Genomic DNA, 24966 nt, shown 5'->3' on the forward strand with positions numbered 1-24966 from the left:
TTGTTAGGAAAATTATTTGCCAAATTATTAAAGCAGTCTCAAAGTCTAGAACCTATCTTCTCCATATTTCTTTTGGTCAAATTAGTGCCTGATATAAATCCAAGAAGAGCACGTTAGATAAATAGAAAGAACCTAGGAAATGAGCGCCACGTAAGGGTATAGGCAGTCTTCCAGGATCGGTGTGCCCCTCCGCAGGAAGAAAGCATTCAGTGATGGCAGGCTGGTGCTTCCTTTCTGCAGTGGCCTTTCTAAATCTGTCTAACTGGGATTCCTCTCTTCATGTCTGACTTGACAGTTTTTGAAAATGTCTGAATTCTGGCTTTTGTGTTGTGGCTTCTAGGGGCTGCTGAGAGCCGTCCATAATGAAGGCATGCAGGTGCTCTCGCTCACCGAGTCTCCCTGTAGTGACGGAGAAGACCATTCTGCTCAGCAGACGCCAGAGTCGTGGCTGGAAGAGAGAAGAGCTTACCTCAGTACCATCTCATCTCTTAAGGATTTAATCACCAAAATGCAAGTGCAAAGAGAAGCCAAGGTACTCAAAGACTTTTGTGCATCTAAGTAGCCTTATATGATTTTTATCAATAATAAGGCACTTTGTTTGCCAAATTAACTGTTGTCTTTTATGATGTTTTTCACATAAATTTCTATGTGTTGTTTAAATGCTCCAAGTTGCACACTTGAAAGTAAACTTGTATCCTCTTAGACTTCCAGTGTTGCTTTTGGTTAGCAGACAGATATCATTTCTAGAACGGTTCTTAGTGTATTTGAAAACTAACTTTTGTTTTTTGTTACTCTGCTAGGTTTATGATAGTTCTCAACCTCATGAGAGCTCCTCCGACTGGCGAGGTGAACTGCTGCTTGCTCTTCAGCAGGTTTTCTTAAAGGAGCACAGTGTTTTACTAGCCGCATTTCAGACTGAGCTGACAGCTCGAGGTACAGGAGATGCGGTTGAATTATTACACTGTTTGGAGCAGAGAATACAAGAACAGGTATCAAAATGAGACTGTAAGAAAAACTTTAAAACAAAGAATGCTTCTTAATAGTAATGAGAAAATGAGTCTTTTATTAGTTATTTATTAGAAATACTTAGTTATTTATAGAAAATGAGTTATTTATTAGTTTTAAAGTAAGTCTTAAGGTTCAAATTTTAACAGGAGCCACTAAGAATATTTAGGATAAAAAGTATTACTACAGATATTTTCTCTTATGTTAGAAAATAAGCAGGACTAAAAATTAATGAGTTAATCAGCCAATCTGGGAAGTTAGGAAAAGAGAAACAAAATAAGTCTAAAGAAAACAGAAAGAATAAAACACCATCAGTTCTCTTTATTTGCAGTAGTAAGATTGGTAAAGCTGTTGTGACTATTGAGCCATTGCCAGCAGGGGAAAGCCTGTGAGTCCCTGGCGGTGACATTTTTGTCAAGCAGTCAATATATAATCTTGTTTTATGTCCATTTCTATCTAAAGACACCCTGTTGATTATGTATTGTTGAATCATTAACATTGAGCTCATGGCCAGCTGCAGTGTAACTTAAACCTAAACAAAACTTTTCTAACACATGCATTTTCTCTGTAACGTATCTTTCAGCCTTGTTGTGCTGGACAATACTTCATGTCTATGCTTGGGAACCATTTTAAACAGCAAAATCGTCAATAAAAAGCACAAATGTACCCAAAAAACTAAATGGATGTCAGAAAGGACACTTGTTTACAGTATAAGAAATAAAAGATGGCAAAATCTCGCCTTGCTTGATTTCCACTAGAAACATGTGAATGTGGCAGTTTAACTTTCTTGCTGCTCTATGCACATGTTTGAGAATGATTGTTAAGAGCATCACAAGTATTGAATTTAGGGTCACAGATAAATTTTCATGAGGAAACAAATTCTTAAATATGTAATCCACAAATAATGAGGCTCAACTGTAATAAAGAAAAAAAATTAATGAAATGGATACACTGGTACAGTAGAGAGGAGGAAAAGCTAAAAGTTGACTCTTTGAAAGGTAAATAAAATAGAGGGTTTTCTAGAGACTAAGTTAAAGAAAATGGTAAAACACCCTTTAAATTTTGGCCACAGCATGAGGCTTGTGGAATTTTAGTTTTCCCACCAGGGATCAAGGGCTTCCCCAGTGCTCAGCAGGTAAAGAATACTGCAGTACAGGAGACACAGGAGACGGGGGTTTGACCCCTGCATCGGGAAGACACCCCCTGGAGAAGGCAACCACCACTCATCGTACTAGTCTTGTCTGAAAAATCCCATGGACAGAGGAGCCAGGTGAGCTACAGTCCAGAGGGTCACAGAGAGTCAGCTGGACAAAACTGAGCAACTAAGCACACAGGCACACCACGGATCGAACCTGCACCTCTGCAGTGGAGAGCAGAATCTTAAACATGGGGCACCAGGAAAGTCCCAGATGTAATTTTAAAAATAATTATTTACAGTAGCATCAAATGGACAAATTCCTAAAAGTATAAGTACTACTAAAACTAATGAAAAAGTAGAGAATCTGAGTAGACCTATAACGAAGAGTTAAATTCATAGTTCTAAAACTTTTCACAACCTAGAGCTCAGGATTAGATGGCTTCACGAGTGAATTCTCCCAAATGTTGAAAGAAGTATTAACTAGTTCTTCACAAACTCTGGCAAAATAAAGAAGGAAACACTTGCCAGCTCATTCCATGAGGCCAGTATTGCTCTAACTCTAAAACCAGACAGAAATATCACAAGACAAGAAATCTACAAACCAAATGTTCAAGCTGGTTTTAGAAAAGGCAGAGGAACCAGAGATCAAATTGCCAACATCCGCTGGATCATGGAAAAAGCAAGAGAGTTCCAGAAAAACATCTATTTCTGCTTTAGTGACTATGCCAAAGCCTTTGACTGTGTGGATCACAACAAACTGTGGAAAATTCTGAGAGAGATGGGAATACCAGACCACCTGACCTGCCTCTTGAGAAACCTGTATGCAGGTCAGGAAGCAGCAGTTAGAACTGGACATGGAACAACAGACTGGTTCCAAATAGGAAAAGGAGTACGTCAAGGTTGTATATTGTCACCCTGCTTATTTAACTTGTATGCAGAGTACATCATGAGAAATGCTGGACTGGAAGAAACACAAGCTGGAATCAAGATTGCCAGGAGAAATATCAATCGCCTCAGATATGCAGATGACACCACCCTTATGGCAGAGAGTGAAGAGGAACTAAAAAGCCTCTTGATGAAAGTGAAAGAGGAGAGTGAAAAAGTTGGCTTAGAGCTCAACATTCAGAAAACGAAGATCATGGCATCTGGTCCCATCACTTCATGGGAAATAGATGAGGAAACAGTGGAAACAGTGTCAGACTTTATTTTGGGGGGCTCCAAAATCACTGCAGATGGTGACTGCAGCCATGAAATTAAAGTACGCTTACTCCTTGGAAGAAAAGTTATGACCAACCTAGATAGCATATTGAAAAGCAGAGACATTACTTTGCCAACAAAGGTCCGTCTAGTCAAGGCTATAGTTTTTCCAGTGGTCATGTATGGATGTGAGAGTTGGACTGGGAAGAAGGCTGAGCACCGAAGGGTTGATGCTTTTGAACTGTGGTGTTGGAGAAGACTCTTGAGAGTCCCTTGGACTGCAGGGAGATCCAACCAGTCCATTCTAAAGGAGGTCAGCCCTGGGATTTCTTTGGAAGGAATGATGCTAAAGCTGAAACTCCAGTACTTTGGCCACCTCATGCGAAGAGTTGACTCATTGGAAAAGACTTTGATGGTGGGAGGGATTGGAGGCAGGAGAAGAAGGGGACGACTGAGGATGAGATGGCTGGATAACATCACTGACTCATGGACGCGAGTCTGAGTGAACTCCGGGAGTTGGTGACGGGCAGGGAGACCTGGCGTGCTGCGATTCATGGTGTTGCAGAGAGTCAGACACGACTGAGCGACTGAACTGAACTGAATGAGAATAGAGCAGTCAGTGGAAAAATGGACAGGTGTTAAAGTATGTGCTCGTGAAAGAAAGAAAAAAGCATTCAATAAATATATGAAAAGATGCTCAAATAAAATGTGCTATATTATCCATACCAGGCAATACTATATGACATTGAAATGAGTGTGAAGTAGAGCTGTGTGTGTCAGCCAGGATGGTTCACCAGTGTATCCAGTGAAAAAAGCAAAGATGAATACAGTATGATGCCATTTATATAAAGTTTTAAAACACATAAGACAGAGCTGTATATATTTTAGGGGGTGTGTGTGTATGTAATGTATTATACAGAATGCATGAAAGTAACACCAGACATAGAACCTAGTTGTTTCTTTAGCAGATAGTGCAGAGGAGGGTGTGTTCACGGAGTTGTACCCAAGGGACTTCAGCTGTATAGGGGCTATTTCTTGGGCTAAGTACATGTGTGTTTATTATATTACTCATCATATTTTATTGTGTGTTTAAAGATTTTTGAAATAAATGCAAAGACTAATAATCTGAAAAGTAAATCCTAATGATCAGGAAGAGAAAATTAATAACTTTTCCCAAAATTTTAGCATGTCACTTCCGGGTTTTAATGTTATTGTCTTTACAACCCTCTTGACTTTTTTTTTAAACAGGGTATTGAATATCAAGCAGCTATGGAATGCCTCCAAAAAGCAGACAGAAGGAGTTTGTTAGCTGAAATTCAAGCGCTGCATGCTCAGATGAATATTAAGAAAACGACTCTGAAAAGAGAGCAAGAGATTGATCAGCCAAGCCAAGGTATGCTATAGGACAGGCTCATATGGTGACATAAATGGGTGAAAGAAACTGTTTCATTTGGTTTCCCTTGTTATTATTCAGTTAAAACACATTTCTTCTTAGTCACATTTTTTCCTCATTCTCCTATCAGTATGTTAATCTGCATTAATTACTCTAGGGATTAAAGAGGTCTCCAGTTTGTTTTAAGATATATATAACACACATGTATAATGCTTAAAATATTTTTTAGAATTGAAATATATTTGTTTACATTAGGGTTTTCTAGCGAGGCAAAAACTCATACTCAGCTTTGGGAATGAAATAAAAAATGCTCAGTTATGCCATGCCATCTAAGCTTATTGCTCCATCTTAAAAAAAAAAAAAAAGCGATAGTTCTTGAAATTGGGAGGAGGTAGTGGTGGTGAATGCTAGTGGTAAAGAACCTGCCTGCCAGTGCAGTAGCCTTGAGACTCAGGTTCCATCCCTGGGTCGGGAAGGTTCCCTGGAGGAGGGCATGGCCACCCACTCCAGTGTTCTTGCTTGGAGAATCCCCTTGACAGAGGAGCCTGGAGGGCTACAGTTCATGAGGTTGCAAAGAGTCAGACATGATTTAAGCAACTTGGCATGTACAGCAGTGGTGGAAGTAAGGGAGTTATTGCTCAGTCACAAGAGAAAAAAATGCTATGTGCACCAAACAGGCTGGTAAGGACGTGCTTTAAAATAGCAGAGGACTTTGCTTTTATCTCCTATGGCTGAGTGAAAGTTCCTCAGTTGTGTCCAACTCTTTGTACCCCACAGACTGTAGCCCACCAGGCTCCTCTGTCCTTGGGATTCTCCAGGCAAGAATACTGGAGTGGGTAACCGTTCGCTTCTCCAGGGGATCTTCCCAACCCAGGGATCAAACCCTAAGTCTTACACATTGCAGGCGGATTCTTTATCGTCTGAGCCAACAGGGAAGCCCTTTATCTTCTACAGAAGTTGAAATTGACTTTAGCTAGCTATGTATGGCAATGGCACCCCACTCCAGTACTCTTGCCTGGAAAATCCCATGGACGGAGGAGCCTGGTAGGCTGCAGTCCATGGGGTCACAAAGAGTCGGACACGACCGAAGTGACTTAGCAGCAGCACCAACAGCTATGTATGGAGAGAGAATGATGGCAACTCTTACAGAATACTTTAACCCAAGAGACAGCAATTTTCTGACATATAAACAGATTGTTGTTATTTAGTTGCTGTCCAACTCTTTTGCGACCCCATATACTATAACCCACCAGCCTCCTCTGTCCAAGGGATTCTCCGGACAAGAATATTGGGATGGGTTGCCATTTCCTTCTCTAGGGGATTTTCCCGACCCAGGGATCAAACCCACATCTCCTGCCTTGACAGGCAGATTCTTTACCACTGAATCACCTGAGAAGCCCATATAAACAGATATATTTAATTTAAAATGAGCAGCCATTGCCTTGTTCAGGTTGTTTAGTTATTAAGCTCATTATCTTTCTTTGTTTTGAAGCTTTGTGTGAGGATAACCTAAAAGGAAAAGAAATCCTCAATGGAAGTAACCGTTTCTTTTTTAATACCTTTTTTGTATGTGCAAACTGTAACATATATATAGAAAAGTACAAAATGCAAAAATATACAATATAAACACTATGAAATGAGTTCCTGTGGAAACCTCACCCATATCAAGTATTCCAGAATCCTGCTTCTGCTACTCTGTAGTGATAGAGAACACATGTTCCTCTGTGATACTCTAGAGGTAACCATTATCCTGACTTTTTAACTGCCTTTTTATACATTCCTAAACCACATAAGTTTAAAGTATTTCCTGCTCTTAAACTTTATATCACTGATATATTTTGTGTCTTATCTCTTTCACCTCTCTATAACATTCTTCTGAGTTACATTTATCTCTAGTTCATTTTTGTTACTATATAGAATCTCTTTGTGTGACTACTTCACAATTTATATCAATTTATATATTCATTCTGTGGTTAAACGTTGAGGTTATTTCTACTTTCTGGCTATTAAATTCAGTACTGTTCTGCCCATTGTTATGCTGTGTTTCTGATGCATTCTTGCATGAATCTTCTGGATATGTATATTGCTAGGTCATAGAATGTATATCTTCAGGTTTATTAGATAATGCCAGACTCTTTACCAACACGGTCATATCAATTTGTGCACTTTCTAGCAGTATAGTTATAGAAAGTTCTGTTGCTTCACATTTTTGCCAGAAGTTGATGATGTCAACCCTTGATTGCTTGCCCGTCTAGTGGATATGCAGTGGATTGCTATTATGGTTTTAATTTACATTTCCCTAAGTGTGTCATATGATTATTGGCTAGCTGGATTTATGCTGTTGTGATGTGCTTGTTCAGATCTTTTCTTCACTTTTCAAGAGGAGTATCTGTTCATTAGAGCTGATTTCTCTCAAAATCATTAGAAATTTAAGTGAAATCTGAATTTTCATCATATGTAGTGAGAATACAAATCTTTGTTTTCATTTTGGTTTAATATAAAGGTAGAAACACCTATACTTTTACTTATTTTGAAATTTTTATCAGTCTCACATTTGTCGTCGAAAAGCTGAAGGATTTAAATATCTTAAAATATTTTAGATAAAATAGGTGTAATAAGGCCACAAATTAAATATATTCCTTATATTTAGACATAGGATTAATTGAAGATTATTTTTAGAGAATTTATTGCTATTACTTCTTTGAAATAAATAGAACCCCGTTGAAAGCTTAGTTACTATCACATATATACATATTTATATATATAAATCCTGAGACTCTACTCCCTAAGAAATAGTTTCAAAAGCTTAAATTAACATGAATAGTCTAAAGTCAATGTTATTCCTATCTCCTGACACCAGTAATATGACTTCTAATAGGAACTGCTGAGCTTTGATAAAATTGTTTTTTAAGTTAAAAATACACTTATGATAGGGCTTCCCCTGTGGCTCAGTGGTAAGAAATCGGCCTGCCAGTGCAGAAAATGCAGGTTTGATCCCTGGTCCAGGAAGGTCCCACGTGCCTCAGAGCAGCCAAGCCTGTGCGCTCTGGAACCTGGGAGCACGGTGACTGAAGTCCCCAAGCCTAGAGACCGTGCTCTACAATAGGAGAAGCCACGGCAATGAGAAACCTGAGCACCACACCTAGAGAGAAGGGCCGCACAGCAACAGAGACCCAGCACAGCCAAAAATAAATAGAAAGATGTTTATGGTAGAGCAGAGAAACAAAAAACAGAGTAAAAATCCCCCTGGAGTCTCCTAAAGCCTAAAATAAATGACTGTTAACACCCAGGAAATATGTCTTCAGACCTTTTCATTGTGCATATGTACATAAGTTTATATTTTTTATAAAGATGGATCCTGATAAATATTTCATTACCTTTTTTCCACTTGGAGATTTAAATATTTTACTATGTTTTCTTGCAATACACATGTAGCAAGGATTTGGTCTGTTTTTAAAGACAAAACCATGATCCAGGTTGGCCTTTGGACTTCCCTCTTCTGTTATAATGAAGTTCCTAGGGACTGCTGTGGAGGAGGGCTGAACAAAACCAGCAGGCATTGCTGATCATTGTAATCGGAGTCACCAGTACTTTGGCTGTCAGAAACTTGGGATTTTTTTGTGTGAGCTATCGAAATTCTGAATGAACAAGTCTTTTTGTTTATTTCAAGTCTTGTATGCAGTAATGAATTCTGTTAAACTTTTATCATCCTTATATGTTCATAGTTCTGAAATCTTGAGGATTTAGCACTATGAGGAAAATTACATATTCATGTATTTATATAAATTGCTAACTTCACAGGCTGTAATCATTTCACATTTGCTTTGTAGTAATCTCCTAAATAACACGTCTGTTATTGTCAACAGAATATTTATAAACGAAGTACCAGTTGCTGGATCGTATTCTAAATGCTAACATTTTTTCGTGTAGAACTCTTCGAATATAACCTGCAGCAGAAGCAGTCTCAGATGCTGGAGATGCAGGTGGAGCTCGGCAGTGTGAAGGACAGAGCGACAGAACTGCAGGAGCAGCTGAGCTCTGAGAAGATGGTGGTTGCCGAGCTGAAAAGCGAGCTCGCACAGACTAAACTGGAGCTAGAAACAACACTGAAGGCTCAGCACAAGCACCTCAAGGAGTTAGAGGCGTTCAGGTGCGCCCGGCTTCCTGACACCAACCTGCGTCGTTAGCGGGAAGTGGAGCTGCTCAGTCGTGTCCAGCTCTTGGCAACCCCATGGACTGTAGCCGACTAGGCCCCTCTGTCCGTGGAATTTCCCAGGCAAGAGTACCAGAGTGGGTTGCCATTTCCTTCTCCAGGGGATCTTCCCAACCCAGGGACTGAACCCGTGTCTCCTGCATGCAGGCAGACGCTTTACCGTCTGAGCCACCAGGGAAGCCACTATTAGTGAAGGACTTCATTATTACTGAAGGACTTGGAATAATTTTGTCACAGACACTGTGCAGATCTTACAAAAATATGACACTATATATTATGTTTAAATGCCATGAAGCTGTTATTTATACAAAAAACTACAGTGGAAAGGAAACACTACAGATTTTTCTAAATGATAAACTGAGGATTAGGTATTGGCATATTCTCTCCATGGCTTCAGTTCTGTTTGAGACTGGTTGTTGTATAAGATACATAAATTTGACCTTCATTTTACCATCAAGTAATGTGAAATGATTTTATGATCTCAATGGAATTCATGGTCTAGTTAGGTAAAATATGCAAAATTTTAAAAAGATAATGCTTTTAAGAAGGATAAATTTGTTGATGTAAATACTGTGATATTCTGCTTGCCACGGGCACATTATAAGTATAGTTATTATTTTGAACGTTTTCACACACACACAAATGATTATTATGTTCAGTAAAAGTTAATGGAAATCCTTATTCCATTCCAAACATTAAATTGTTTACAATGGTAAATAATAACTAATAGTTGTATTACTAGAAACAGTTAATTGGAAGTGAACCACAGTGAAAAATCTTGAATCTTGATATGGTATATGTTTTTCTATTAGTTTATAACATGGAGAAGGCAGTGGCACCCCACTCCAGTACCCTTGCCCGGAAAATCCCATGGATGGAGGGGCCTGGCGGGCACAGTCCACGGGGCCGCACAGAGTCTTCACGACCAAGCGACTTCACTCCACTTGCAGTATGCTGCCACGCTCCCATGGGTGCTGCTCTCTCTCTCAACAGATGCTTGGCCAGCGTAGTTTTATGACGGTTCATCTGTCGCTCTCATTTAGGTTGGAAGTTAAAGACAAAACAGATGAAGTTCATTTGCTTAATGACACGTTAGCCAGTGAACAGAAGAAATCCAGAGAGCTCCAGTGGGCTTTGGAGAAAGAGAAAGCCAAGCAGGGACGCACTGAAGAGCGGGACAAAGAAGAACTTGAGGTACTGTTTTCTGTATCTGTAAATGTCTGTGGAAGAATCCACAGTGATAGAAGAGAGACGTTCCTCTTCTTACAGTGTCTGCCTTACACTCTTTATCAGGTGGAATAAATTGTTTACTATGTGTTGAATATTCTTATGATGTTATCTAAAGTATTAATAGAAATTGCTAATGGTATGATCCTTTTTTTCTTCTTCTACACGCAAGGATGCATAGAGACTCTTCTGCTACAGCATGTGTTTCAGGAATTTGAATTAGCATATATACAATTTGATAAACATGGCAGTTGTATCTTTTTAGCCCAGAAGTGGTTTTAGTTCCTGTTTTCTCCTAGGAAAGGAGAGCAGTGGTACTTTTCTGGGAGCAAGAGCCCTTGCTACTGTATGTTATGAAAACTTACAGTGAAGCCCTTGATGCTGGGCTCTCTCCCAGAGAGCCACACCCCAGCCTTGCACAGCTGACAGCAAGTCATACTACGTGCAGTGCCATTTTCAGAGTTCCCCTTGAGCCCTTCTGTCTGCATAAGGCCAGGACTTGCTAGCTCTGTGCTAAAAAAAACTATGCAGCCAGAATTTCTCTGTGCTCAGTGACTCCAGTTGTGTCCAGCTGTTCGCGAGCCCACCTGCAATAGCCTGCCAGGCTCCTCTGTTTGTTCGATTTCCCTGGGAAGAATACTGGAGTGGTTGCCATTTCCTACTCCAGGGATCTTCTGACCCAGGCAGGCGGATCCTTTACCACTAACGCCACCTGGAAAGCCCAACCAGAATTTCTGCCCTGCTACATTTGGGTTGTTTTTTTTTTTCCTAGGGTCTACCATGGTAGCCACCAGGCATTGTGAGCTTTCTGCCTAGCAAGGGCTTTTATTTCTTCAGTTATGAATATTTTTATCATCACAGATGTTTATAGCGTTTGAGTAGTTTATCCCCCTGCCTTCTCCATAAGCTCAATTATTTTTAGTTATGTGGTAATGTATGGGAAAATTCAAGGAGTTTCAGGAACTCCCATCACATTATATGATAAATACTTTTATTTTTAAAGATTATTAATCTGCTGTATATTCCTTAACCAGATACGATTAATGTTGGGAGAGAAAGTGTTATTTAGCTTAACTCTGTTTTGTTGATATTGTTTGATGAACATCAATTGGCTGCCCAAATAATTTTACACTCTAACTGCTGAAGATATAAGTTAGCAAAATGGTCATCAGTTCTTTTACCAAATACTACCAACTTAGTATTAATAAAAGCAGAAGGGCACAACTGTATACTTATGAAGTATTTTTACTAATATTAACATGAACAAATTCTCAAATTCACCTTTCTCCTACAAGGATCTGAAGTTTTCACTTGAGGGTCAGAAACAAAGAAATGTCCAACTGAGTCAACTTTTGGAACAACAGAGACAACAACTGAATGAATCACAGCAGAAGATAGAATCACAAAGGGTGCTACACGATGCCCAGCTAGCTGAAGAACGAGGCCGCAACTTAGAGCTTCAGGTACTTCTTGAATCCGAGAAAGTTCGGATTCGGGAAATGAGTAGTACCCTGGATCGGGAGCGGGAATTACATGCACAGCTGCAGAGCAGTGATGATAGTGGGCAGCCCCGGCCATCCTTACCCTCAGAGGACCTCCTTAAAGAGCTTCAAAAGCAGCTAGAGGAGAAACACAGTCGTATCGTGGAACTGTTAAATGAGACTGAGAAATATAAACTGGATTCTTTGCAAACAAGACAGCAAATGGAAAAGGATAGGCAGGTTCACAGAAAGACGCTGCAGACAGAACAGGAGGCCAACACAGAGGGACAGAAGAAAATGCACGAGCTTCAGTCCAAGGTGGAAGACCTTCAGCGCCAACTGGAAGAGAAAAGACAGCAAGTTTATAAGCTAGACCTGGAAGGAAAACGACTGCAAGGAATTATGCAGGAATTCCAGAAGCAGGAACTAGAACGAGAAGAAAAACGAGAAAGTAGAAGAATTCTGTATCAGAATCTTAATGAGGTAAATTGACATTTTGTTTTAAAATATCTTTTAGAAGAATATTGTAGTCCTGTGATCATATAATTTTGATACTGGATTAAATGATGTACAATCATTTAAAAATCTATAGAAGTCTACTTGGAATATAAACAGTAATTATGTTCCCTTAAGAAAGAATGTGATGTGCTATTTGTGGTACAATTTTCGTTTTTCTTTTTCTGTCCAAAATTTCTAGCCAACCACATGGAGTTTAACCAATGATCGAACCAGAAATTGGGTTCTTCAGCAGAAAATGGGAGAGAGAAAGGAATCAAGCTATCCTAAGATGATTGAAATGAATGGAGGAGGAACTGGCTATAACCATGAATTGGAAATAATCAGACAAAAACTTCAGTGTGTGGCTTCAAAACTACAGCATCTAGCCCAGAAAGCCTCCAATAGGTTAGAATTTTCTGGCTAACTGTTGGAAATGGCATTCTAGGCAAGCTGGGCAGAGTCTGTCCCTCACTAGTAGCTAGTGAAATTTTAAAGTTAATGCATGTTTACATTAGAAGGTGATCTTTAACAGAACTCATATACCTGAAAATAATTGTCATAACACCCTGACTCAGGCAACGAGAACACTTAATATAAAGGAGAAAAAAGAGGTGAAGTAGTGTCACCTGACCGTAATGTCTGTGTTAGGAACACTGCTCCTTGAGTTGATATGTTTTGACTTTTTGCCCTTTTTTTCTTTTTTGAAGACTACAGTTTGAAACAGCAGATGATGAAGATTTTGTTTGGGTTCAGGAAAATATTGATAGAATTATTTTACAACTACAAAAATTAACTGACCAGCCAGGAGAAGAGGTAAGACTTTTTAAAAACACTTTTTAAAGTATCGAGAGCAAAGCTATAATGGAAATTACATGAATCGTTTGATACTGACACTGCATTTTTTAAAAGAGTTTTTATCGTTTCATTTATTTAAAATATTAGTAATGTTTGCCTTACCCCAACAGAAGATAGTGAAAGTTTGAAAGGAAGCAGTATTATCATTCTTGAAAAACTATGGTGGCCTCTTACTTACATTATGAAGTTTCTCGCAGCAATAGATTGCCTTTATCGGCACCACTTGGTGAGCCCATGCTCGGGATGCTGCCAGTGTACTCAGTTGACTCCCACGTGAATCTGTTCAGTCCCTGTAGTTCCTGGCTTCTTTGTGGCACTTGATACTTTTGACCTCTTCCATTTAAAATATCCTCTTTCCTTACCTTTTGTGCATTTCTTCCATTTCTTTCGTCATTCACCTTCAAGAGTTCCTCTTCTTGCTATGCTTGTCCATTATTGTCCTCTTACTGTGAAAGCTCATTCATTCCCAAAGCCTGAATTCTCAGTAGACTTAATTATTGAACAAATACTTATATTGGGCACCTAGTACGTGCCAGGTACTATATTGGGTTCTGAGGCTCTGATGAACAAATCTGATAAGGATCTTGCCCTTATGTAACTTATTTTCTTGTAGACTGTGGTTCTAGTCTAGACCTTTGTCCTGTGTTCCAGGTTTATATTTTCAGTTATTTACGCAACACCTTTCCTTAGGGAAACATACCCCATGGAGACCTCTTTAGGAACCTCACAGGCACAGACCAGACTGAGCATCGTCTTCCTTTCCTCCTTCCGGTCCTAATCCCGCATTTCTGGTCATGGTATCACCTGGGATAGAGTTGAAAGTCAGCGCAGATCACTTTCCTTTGCTCTTACGTGCACACCCAAGCACTTGCTAGAGTCTGTTCCTTCTGGCTCCTAAATGTCTGTCCCTGTGCCTTCAGTCATTGCCTGCATTCAGGCCTTCAGCATTCCTCACCTAGACTATGGGCAGTAACTTCCTGATGTCGCAGCTTGGCGACACAGTCTTTCTTTTCTAATATACTTTACTTTGCAGAGTACTGTCGAAGGACTCTTTGTCACACATAAATTTTGTTTATGGCATGCTCCAGCCTTAAGCCTTTCATTGCTCTTCACTACCTACATCTAGGTCTGTCATCTATATAATGAAAGCAGCCTTTCTGGTTAGTCTTAATAAGCATGTCTGTAACTCCTTAAAGGTAACACACTCACTTAAGCCTTGTACCTTTACACTTGCTGTTGTATCTACTTAATATGCCCTTCTTTCCTCCCTGGTGAAGTCCTGGTTATTATTTAAGACTCAGCACAAGCCATGGTTCTTCATGAAATCTGTTGTTCTCGGTGAGTTCACATTTTATCTGCATTATTCGTAAACATTTGTGCTTGTATGACCTTATGCTATTTTGTCTTTTAGCCTACCTTAATGTCCCCAGGTACTTCTTGTGGCTCATTAACTGAAAGACTACTGAGACAAAACACTGAGCTAACGGGACATATCAGCCAACTGACTGAAGAAAAGAATGATTTAAGAAACATGATCATGAAGCTGGAGGAGCAGATCAGGTGGTATCGACAGGCAGGAGATGGCAGAGATTACGTACGTCTGTTTTTATCATGGCTGCATACTTCGCATCTGATGTGTAGTAGGACCATTAGAAAATTGTATAGGAATCATAGTAGCTGTTTATTGATTGACTGATTGGGAATCTTTTCTGCCAGATTCTGGGTTGTATATGTTCAGAATGTCTAAGCCACACCCAGCCTTGCACATGAGAGAACTGAGGTCAGTAGTCAAACCAAGACACATTTGTCTTCAAAGCTGAGTAACTTCCTACCCATGGGCCAGTTGCAGACACACGGGAAGAAGTGTTCAAATGTGTGTTCTGCCTGTTCTTGTCGATTATTTATCACTCGTTGTGTTCACAACTCGAGTGAAAATGCTCTTACATTGTGGATTTCAGTCTAATAAACTACTTCGGGAATTTATTTACATTGTTCCCATTTAAGAACTATAAAATACTAACCTGTCAGCTCTGTTAGCATCAGTATGAAGACAGGAAAGATCTGTAAGGCTGGCTTTGTGGTCAGACACACGGTCACACATCCACACAGCTTCTGCAGAGACCCGCTTCCCTGTGTACATGCTGGTTTTCCCCCCACTTTGGGAACAGGCTCAGCATTTGGACCCAGATGGTCCATTTCGAAGGTCTACCCCAAAAAACAACGGAAAGAATTCTGTGACAGTCCAGTGGTTAGGCCTCAGTGCTTTCAGTGCCATGCCCAGGTTCAGTCCCTGGCCAGGAAACTTAGGATCTCTCAAGCCCTGTGGAGCAGCCAAAAAAAAAAGACTATGGACTTTTTTAGTTGAATGCTCTACTAATCTAAACATCTCTGGGTCCAGGCTTTCATAGGGACTTTTAGTTGTAAAGTTAATCTCCTCAGCAAGGCCATAAACTTAAGAGTTAATGTTGTTCTATTAGTCGGTCTGTCGAGTTCACGTCTTTGCGACCCCATGGACTGTAGCCCTCCAAGCTCCTTTGTCCATGGGATTCGCCAGACAAGAATACTGCAGTTGCCATTCCTGACTCAGGGACTGAACCCAGATCTCTAGCAGTGCAGGCATATTCTTTACCATCCAAGCCTCCTGATGTCAGTTGAGATTGGCTTTGAACTTCTCCATCTGAGGTTGGAAAGCTGAATACTACTCTATATCTCCCATAGGGATACCTTTAATAAGTTAAATTCAGATTTTTCCTCAGAGACTTGTTCTTTAAAATCACATAAGTAGGCTCTGGCCTCTGCAGTCTTCCAGGTTTTCGCTCAGTGGCGGCCCCAACATTGAAGCCATCATCACCTCAGAAAAAGAAGTCTGGAACAGAGAAAAACTGGCTCTCCAGAAATCCTTGAAGAGGGCAGAAGCTGAAGTGTACAAACTAAAAGCTGAGCTGAGGAATGAAGCTTTACTTCAGAATCTGAGCCCTGATTCCGAGCATGCCACTATAAAGGTAGGAGACATCCTCCAGCTAAACATACACTGACGTCGGTCCTCTGCTTTTGCCTTAGTTCATCTCTCACTAACCCTAATGGTCAGCCTAAAGAATTTTAGGCCACACTGAGGTGGTTTGTCCGGGTGTCTCAGTCTGTCCTGAAAGAGGTCTCTAGCTAGTCACAAACCTGTGGTAAAGCATGCCCAGGATTCGACCAGAATAAGCCCACAGAGGTCACAGAAGCAGCACCTTGAGCTCATGGTCCCCCTTCCTACACTCTCATCCCTAATAGACCAACAGGAAGTTAGCTTTTCAGTTCCATATAGAAGCTCTAATACTGTCAGTATTAGAGGATCATGCTCGGTAATGGTAGGCCGTCTAAATAGCGTCTCTTATGACTCATAATGAGTACTGTATTAATAATGCAACTACCTTAATCAGTTAACTTTAAAAAAAAGAAAATGTTTGTAATATTTATTCCAACTATGGCGTGAATGTAAGTTTATGACTCTTAAAGAGATAGAAAATATTAACATTGAAAAAGTTAAATGTGATGATAATAATAAAAGTAGCTCTGTATTATACTCTGTACTCTAAAAGCTTTATACTGTTTTTGGCTGAGACAAAAATATTTACATTAAATATGACAAATAGCTAAAATTTATGGACTAAATGGAAGTGGAAGTATCAAGGTCTAGCTTTACTTTTCACTTTGCTGGTAAAATAGAAAACAGTGATGAGGTACCAGCCGTTCTACTCCTGCTACTTTTTAAAAATAAAGTCTAGATTATCTTCCCCTGCAGAACGGTTTGAATAATGTCGTTCTGTTTTTCTTCCCTTTAAACACAGAGGATTTATGGCAAATACCTGAGGGCAGAAAGCTTTCGGAAAGCTCTCATTTATCAGAAGAAATACCTGCTCCTGTTACTGGGCGGGTTCCAGGAGTGTGAGGAGGCCACCCTGGCCCTGCTGGCCCGCATGGGGGGACAGCCGGCCTTCACAGACCTGGAGGTGATCACCAACCGACCAAAGGGCTTCACCAGGTTTCGGTCAGCCGTCAGAGTGTCCATGGCGATTTCCAGGTGAGGTACTCGAGAGAAAAGGCACTGAGTAGAGAATGCATTTTCACATTCAGAGAAAACTCGGTTATTTTTCGTCCTCTCTCTCTCTGCTCTGCCTCCTGCGCCCCGTAGTCATCCAGTAGGAGTCACTTGCTGTCACTGAAACACGCCTCCCTCTGTGCAGGTTTTCATCCTCTAGTAAGGGAGGGGAACTTCACCTCATACCGGACAGACCCTACGGAAAGGGCCCTCCCTGAGGCAGCCAGCCAGTGACTCAGCTGGAATATCTGGTCTGGGTGATCCCTCTCTCTCTTTTTTTTTAATCTAAATAAGCCCGTGAACTAGTTCAGACATATAAAGGAAAGAGATCATAAGGGAGAAAACTGTTTTTTGAAAAGTTACCTCGGCTGACGTAGCTTCGCTTTCTTCACTACTACCACAGCCCCTCCAGCAGCCCAGCTGTAGAAATCCTGGCCTGAGTCTGTGTTGGGCTCTGCTGGGGCGTTTGCTGCTCCTTCTCTGGCCCTTCCAAGCTAGGCACTCCCGTGCTCACTCTGTATGTGGCTGAAATGGAGCCAAGAATCTGACTCCCTTGACGACCCAGCCTCCCGGTGCCCTCTCACCTGGCTGGATGTACCCAGACACCTCGATGCTTTGTCCTTGCTGCCCCTCCCTTTGCTTCTGTAGGAGGCAGACAGTCTCAAAGGACATTTTTTTTAAGTACTATCCAGTCCCATTGTATTCAGGTTACTCACAAGTACCTCAGAAGGCCACAGAGGCAGAATAAGAGGTAGTATTAGTGTTTTTGTGTCCTGCGGACCATGTGCTATCTCTCAGCTCCTCACTGCCCTTCTCAGCTGGCCTCCACACTGCCAGGACCTTACAGCCTGTGTCTCCCAGATGGCTTCCTGTCTGGTTCTGACATTTCTCAGCACTGGTACAAGAATTAGAGGGTTGGAGAAAGCAAAGAGCTTTCCTTCCTTTCATTCCCTTCCATCACCTGGTACAGCCTATACAGGGTTAAGTGCTGGGAGGTGCGTTGACAAAGAAGAGAGACTTAATCCTTGAAGGCCGAAGGCGGAAAGCCCTCACTCTCTCCTGGGGCAGGGCAATATGCACGGACCTCCAGGCAGTAAGTGAGAGGTCACAAGAGTTAGCTGTTCATCTCCGTTTCAAGGACTCGGGAAGGCTCCTTGAGAGCCAGTTACCATTGCAGGACTTCACACTGTCACTGTCTTCTTCTCTTGTATGTTCACCATCCTAAAAATCGAGCCTTGAAACTAGTTGGAATAAGAAATCAAAACTGGTGCTCCATGAGCTCTTGGGGCCAGAATGGGGCAGGCAGCAACTTGCTACAGCTGAGTTGTGACATAGCCACACCTGTTCTTTTTGAAGCCAGCACTGTATTTCATCCCTGACTGCATGGCCTCACTCCTCTTCTTGCTTCCCCACTCGCTCTCGCTGCCAACTTAAGGATCTTTCTGTTCTCCTTCCATCTCCTCTGCCCTTAGTCTCCACGCTTTCCTCCTCTTTGCATTCTTCCTCACCCTTTCTTTGCCTGTCCAGTTTCCCTTTTCTGTTACATTTGCTCTTCCTCTCTTTGTGTCCCGTGTTCCTCTAAAGCCAGAACGTGGTCCTGGCAGCAGAAGCCCTCTGTGTCTCACAGGAAAAGCCCCTCTCTGTTTCAGTTAGTTTCATCACAAACCAGGGGACATTTACAAAATATTACCACGTGATTATATTGAAATTTGATCTGCATTAATATTTAAATGTATGACTTGAATTCTGTAGAAAGTGTGTGTCTATACTCTTTATACTATAGATGTTCTGTGAAATTTTCCATTGGAATCTTTTTTAGAATGAAATTTTTGGTTCGACGGTGGCATCGAGTCACAAGTTCTGGTTCCATCAATATTAACAGGGATGGCTTTGGATTGAATCCAGGTGAAGTCAAAATAGAATTTTTTCTTATGTTGGTGATTTCTCTAAAATTACTGCATACCTTCCAAGTAATGTGTTCTGGGACCTGTGTTGTCCAAAGGCAGAGCCCTTATAACTAACAAAGCTGAGGACCTTGCTGTTCTGAAGAATAGTAGAAGAGCTGATTTTTATGGCACACTTAGTTCACACTAGGCCCCACTCTTTTCCATGTATTCTCACAATTCTGTGATGTAAGCACAATTATGGATGAAAAACTGAAGCACAGAAAGCTTTTGTCATTTGCAACAAATTACCCAGTAGGAAATGGTGGCCCTAGCAGTCGGCTCCAGAGCCCACTCTTTGTTCAGCTACATTTTAGGTTCTGGTTTGAGATAGGATTGCTCTTACTCTGTTATGTGGAAGTTTCAATTTGAAGTTTTCACAATTTAGCAATATTAAACAGGTTTCTGGGTTTACCAGTAGGTGATATAAAAGTTAAAATTCCTTCTCTCTATACTCAAACACTCGGGCTTCAGCATTTCAGGCTAAAGGAGGAGATCAGAAGCCGGGGAGCGCACAGCTGTAGACACACAGCATAGCTGACATGCGCTGGCAGTAAACCACCGCTTCATCTTCTGTGCAGAGATAGAGGAGATATGCTTGGCATTGTTCTAAAAGAAGTGCTTTTGAAACATGCATCCCGGTGGCTCAGTGGTAAAGAAGCTCCCTACTAATGCAGGAGATGCGAGTTCAACCCCTGGGTCAGGAAGATTCCCTGGGAAAGGGAATGGCAACCCCCTCCAGTGTTCTTGCCTGGAAAATTCCATGGACAGAGGAGCCTGGAGGGCTACAGTCCATAGGGTCACAAAGAGTCAGACTGAGCACACACACACATACATCCTTATACTGAAACAGCTGAAATTTAAACCGTAATGAATTCTGTGTTGTAAGTTAGTATGTCTTGGTTCCAGTTTTTTCCAATGAAAGTCAGTAGAATAGAGTGATAAAAGGACTTAATAACACTAACAGTCTAATATTGTTAATCCACATTGCCTTTTCTCTTATAACACACATACTTAGACACTCCTCACTCAGAGTAAGAAAATAAAATTTTTTCTTAGAGGTATAGTTCCAAATTATCAGAAATTCTAATATTCAAAGGTAAAAAAAATAAGCTATACTATTGTTTCTCTAGCAATCTATCTTGCTATTTCTGTAGCAAGAATAATTGAAAATGATTATAAATAGGAGATAGTGTAGTATAGTGCAGTCTTTTGAACCTTATCTCTTTTGTAGAAATTTTTCAAGGGCTTGGTATTTTTCTTTTCTTTACAAGGTACATTTTGGATTACTTTAGGTGCAGAAAAGACTGACACATTTTATCATTCTTCTGGCGGGCTGGAGCTCTATGGCGAACCGAGACATACTGCGTACCGCTCAAGATCAGATCTGGACTATCCAAGGTCTCCTTTGCCGTTTCAGAATAGGTAAGAGTTTGATGAAATCGATACCAGTGTTGTAACTGTTCAGTCACTGAGTCATGTCCAACTCTTTGTGACTTCATAGACTGTAGCACACTAGGCTTCCCTGTCCTCCACCATCTCCTGGAGTTTGCTCAAACTCATGTCCATTGAGTTGGTGATGCCGTCCAACCACCTCATCCTCTGTCACCCCATTATCCTCCTGCCCGCCAATCTTTCCCAGCATCAGGGTCTTTTCCAGTGAGTCAGCTCTTTGCATCAGGTGGCCAAAGTATTGGTGCTTCAGCTTCAGCATCAGTCCTAATAACAGAGAATGAAGGACACTGTTGGGTCTTTTGACTTCTTTGCAATGAAATAGCTAAACATGTCGTTAGTTATATATTGTTTACATAATCTAATGCCCAGAACCAAAAATAGTTTTTGAATTTGTAATTGGTTTCCAGGGGTAAAGGAAACAGAGCTGATCAAGCATTATTCAGTATATGTGCTGTGGCTAGACATTAAGAAAGGCATTAACTAAAATTGAGTCTTTGGAATTATGAAAAAAAAATCTCTGAAGTTTGCAAGACAAGATGAATATATACATATGCGGCCTTCATTGATGTTCTCTGCAATAGCAGTTGTGTTGGACATTCTTTTCGTGACTTAGTGACTGCTTTGAATTTATTGACAAGTTTTTTCCTTAACACATGGCAGACTCAGAGGTGGGGGGATACATATAGATTGGGGAGTATACATGTGGTCTGCCTTTTGAGGGCAGGGTGGAGGTAGGTTGGTGAGTTACTTGCATTGTTTCTGGATAATCTGGATTCATCTTCATGTTTTTAATCTCATAGGTACCCAGGCCTTCCAGCTGATTTAAACCCTGGTTCCTTAGCATGTTCTCAGCTTCAGAATTATGATCCTGACAGAGCCCTGACAGATTATATCACTCGGCTGGAGGCACTGCAAAGACGACTTGGAACTGTACAGTCAGGTACCCTCAGCTTAACCAAGTATTGGCAGCACCACAGTGCTAGATAGACCTGGAACTCTTTCTCTTTTTGAAATTCTTTGACTTTCCTCATTATTAATCAAATTTTCTAGTTCAGTGCATGAGTTATCAGGCTACACTTTAGGAATTTAAGACAAAACAGGATTTATCACCCTGGATCCCACTCTTCCCCAAAAATCCCTGCTCATCTCATTGAGAAGATTAGGTGAGATGCACGATGAGTACCAATGTGCAGATACTCTGAAGCTTCCAGAGACTGCTGGAGGACTTGTTCCAAAGCAATCATTTCTGAGCATGCAGATAAGGCATAGGGAGGCGAGAGGACGACACAGGTTCTTAAATCACTTAGTGCAGCTATAATCTTTGTTCCGACCTTGTGCTCTTATGTATGATCCGAGGAACCCATCCCAGTCCGAAGACTGTAAGGATGATCTTTTATTTTTTCTCCTCAAAAACACACACAAAATTTCATTCTTAGAAGTGGATTATGAGAAAAACCTCTTTCCCTCTCTTCAGTTCACTCCTGATTCAAAGGTTTTGAATCATTTCAATTTAATGACCTTTAGGTCAACTTTCAGACACACAGACATACATATATTTTATATATATATATATAAAACTTTTATATATATATATAAAACTATTATTAGAGACCCTTTTTTCTGCTATTCCTACAATATAGATAGGACTCATCACTGGGTATTTTTAGTCGTTTATCTCTTCATACAGGAAATTGTCTAACTCAAACAACTTGCTGCTATAGGAAACTTTTATTATCATAGCTGGACTTCGTTGGTCTGAGCATCTACATTTCACAGGATTTTGAAGAGCAAAATGTATAGAACATTCAGCCCGCAGGGCACTTTACAGAAAATCTTAATATTAATCTCACTTAGCATGCTATGGAGACAGCCACAGATGCTTTTGAATATATATATTCAAAATCTCTTTTTAAAACAATCAAATTTGAATAAAACTTCAAGAGCAAACAAAGCATTTTTTTTTTAATGATAGGGAATAATCTTCTCCCCATCATAAACTAGTTAGTCTAAGTCACAATCTGATCTGAAATCACTGAACTATCCTGTGTTCCTGTCTTATAGGTTCAACTCAGTTTCATGCTGGCATGAGAAGATAATCCTTTGAAACATCATGATTGATTTTAAACAGATTTCCTTTTGTAAATCAATGGTTCTTTTGTGCTTTTGTATTGTGGATATTCAATGGGACCAATGCGAACACAGCTTATGATTGTATACAAAGCCCTTGCCAGCACATGAAAACAGACTGGAATTTGTACATATAAGCACTGTGTATGTATTCATGCACAATAATCATTCAATTACGTGTATATTTGTGGAATGCTAATTTAAATGATTAAATTATAAACATTGTGTTATTTATCTAATGGGTGAAAAGATTAAACTTTTGGCATTATGATACAGTTGAATGTGTAGCTTGAGGTGTCCTGCACTTTTCTTATAAGGCTACTGAAGTTACATGTTTCTGCCTAATATATTTGCTACTGGTGATGAAGACAGATAATATCACTTGTAGAGACCTATTTTTGTATAATGGTAGAAGTTTTGAATTTTATGGGGTATTTTGTCAAGTACTGAAATAAAAATGACTTCACCGTTTTAACTACACTGTATTTGAACCTTCTTCTTTTTTTATAATTTAACATTTTATTACATTTTTATTAAAATTATATTTACAGCACATGCTCACTTCTAAAAATTTTAATGTTCACAAGAGCTTAGGATGCAAAGCTAATGTTGCCCCATCCTTCCTGCTCCAACCTTAGACTCAAGGATAGTTTTGATATTTTTAATTCTTTTGATAGACAACAATACAGTTGCAGTATGTGCTAATACCTTTAGTTCCAGACATATCAACTCTCGATATATTTTACTCAGTATGGTCTATTGACTTTCCAGTAAGACAGTTGGCCTTTAATTTTCTAACACTGGACTTCCTTTCCTTTCAATATCAATACTATAGCTAATTTTTGTCTGCTCTGATTTTTTTTTTATAACTTTAGAGACTATCTTAAACCTCTCTGTTTCTTTTCTTCATCAAGTTTTCATAGTAACTTTTGGTTTTCCAGTTCAAAAGATGAAGATATTAAGGTTCCCCCTCCCCCTCCCCTGAAATCTCCTGAAGCCAAACTTTCCTATCATAGTGTCAAAGGTGTTAATATCTCCATGTATCTTACAATCAGCACCATATCTGCTATGTTTTTGTCTATAGCTTGACCTTAAAAGTTGAAAATCAATAAAGCATCTAGCCTCAAGGCTATTTTTCCATAAATACTAGGATCTCACTTCTTTTTTTAAAGCCCATTTTTATGTTATTTTATTTTTTCTCTCTGCTTTCACTGTCCGGGGTCTAGGACCAATTCCTGGTCAGAGAACTAAGACCCTGCAAGCTCCAAGGTGCAGCCAAAAAGAACCTTCTTCATTTTTAATGAGCCTTAGTTTTCAGTGCATATCTTAGTCTCTCCAGGCTGCTGTAACAAAATACTATAGCCTGGGTGGTTTATTCAACAATAGAAATTTATCTCTCACAGTTCTGAAGGCTAGAAAGTCCAAGATCAAAGCATCAGCAGATTTGAACAGATTTGCTATCTGATGAGAGTCTGTTTTCCTAGTTTCGTAGACTGTTATTTTCTGTGTCCTCACATGGCAGAGGGGCAAGGGTAATCTCTAAAGTCTCTCTTATGAGGGCATTAATCTCACTCGTGAGAGCTCCACCCCCTTGACCTCATCACCTCCCCCATTTACAAATACCAACAAATTGGGGGTTCACTTTCAACATACAAACCTGGTGAGACACAAGCATTCAGCCTATGGTAGTACATATCACCTCATTATTTAGGATCCTAATACGTAGGATTTAAGAGATTCAGAAAGTTGTCCTAATTTTAGAATTAAATATGACCGGGAGTTTTCTTTCCCCACCTTGAGGAAGAGCTTTCCCATGTGCCTTTGTATCAACTTTAAGTCTACATACAGTGTCATTTAGAAGCCAAATGGTTATTTTTGTGATTAATCCATATTTACCTAATTATATAAATGTAGGGTTATTTGTATCCAAAGGTGCTTCCTCAAAGCCATGCCCAGAGATGATGCAAAATCTTAAATTTTATTAACCATAGTTCAGCAGTTAAGCAGCATTCCTGCTATCCAATTCAAAGATGCTCTCATAGAGGTACTCTTGCTTATAACATTAGGCCTCCACAGTCAGACTTGTTAATGCTTCTCAATAATTAGCCTGTAGTTGAAAACTAAATTTTGTTAAATCTTATACCTATTCACTAAACATGAACCAGCCTTACCACAGAGTTTTAACTTTTTTGTGCCATGAACCTTTCTAGCAATCTCATTAAACTATGGATCCCTTCTCAAAATAATGCTTTTTGGATGTGGATCATTTTTAAAATCTTTGTGAATTTATTACAATATTGCATCTGGTTTACGTTTTGGTCTTTTGGCCCCGAGGCATGCGGGAACTTAG

At 40.1% G+C, this 24966-nt stretch overlaps 1 protein-coding gene across 8 annotated transcripts in view; it reads left to right on the plus strand.

Annotated features, from left to right (window-relative positions):
- Positions 1-23096, plus strand: part of AKAP9 (A-kinase anchoring protein 9) — a 165520-nt gene extending 142424 nt beyond the window's left edge. For 5 of the 8 annotated variants that reach the window (XM_040260254.1, XM_040260257.1, XM_040260260.1 and 2 more), the window contains 15 exons: positions 341-532; positions 801-989; positions 4589-4733; positions 8664-8883; positions 9990-10140; positions 11469-12137; positions 12352-12557; positions 12860-12965; positions 14419-14601; positions 15809-16009; positions 16841-17073; positions 18911-18996; positions 20309-20459; positions 21290-21429; positions 22551-23096. In XM_040260254.1, the coding sequence (XP_040116188.1) occupies positions 341-532; positions 801-989; positions 4589-4733; positions 8664-8883; positions 9990-10140; positions 11469-12137; positions 12352-12557; positions 12860-12965; positions 14419-14601; positions 15809-16009; positions 16841-17073; positions 18911-18996; positions 20309-20459; positions 21290-21429; positions 22551-22585 (2907 nt within the window). In that variant the 3' untranslated portion in view covers positions 22586-23096. The remainder of the gene's footprint in view (positions 1-340; positions 533-800; positions 990-4588; positions 4734-8663; positions 8884-9989; positions 10141-11468; positions 12138-12351; positions 12558-12859; positions 12966-14418; positions 14602-15808; positions 16010-16840; positions 17074-18910; positions 18997-20308; positions 20460-21289; positions 21430-22550) is intronic. The other 3 variants (XM_040260256.1, XM_040260259.1, XM_040260263.1) reach the window with 1 other exon arrangement.
- The last annotated feature ends 1870 nt before the right edge of the window (positions 23097-24966 follow it).

This window comes from Oryx dammah, unplaced genomic scaffold (genome assembly GCF_014754425.2).
Source record: "Oryx dammah isolate SB20612 unplaced genomic scaffold, SCBI_Odam_1.1 HiC_scaffold_18, whole genome shotgun sequence".
NCBI lineage: Eukaryota > Metazoa > Chordata > Mammalia > Artiodactyla > Bovidae > Oryx > Oryx dammah.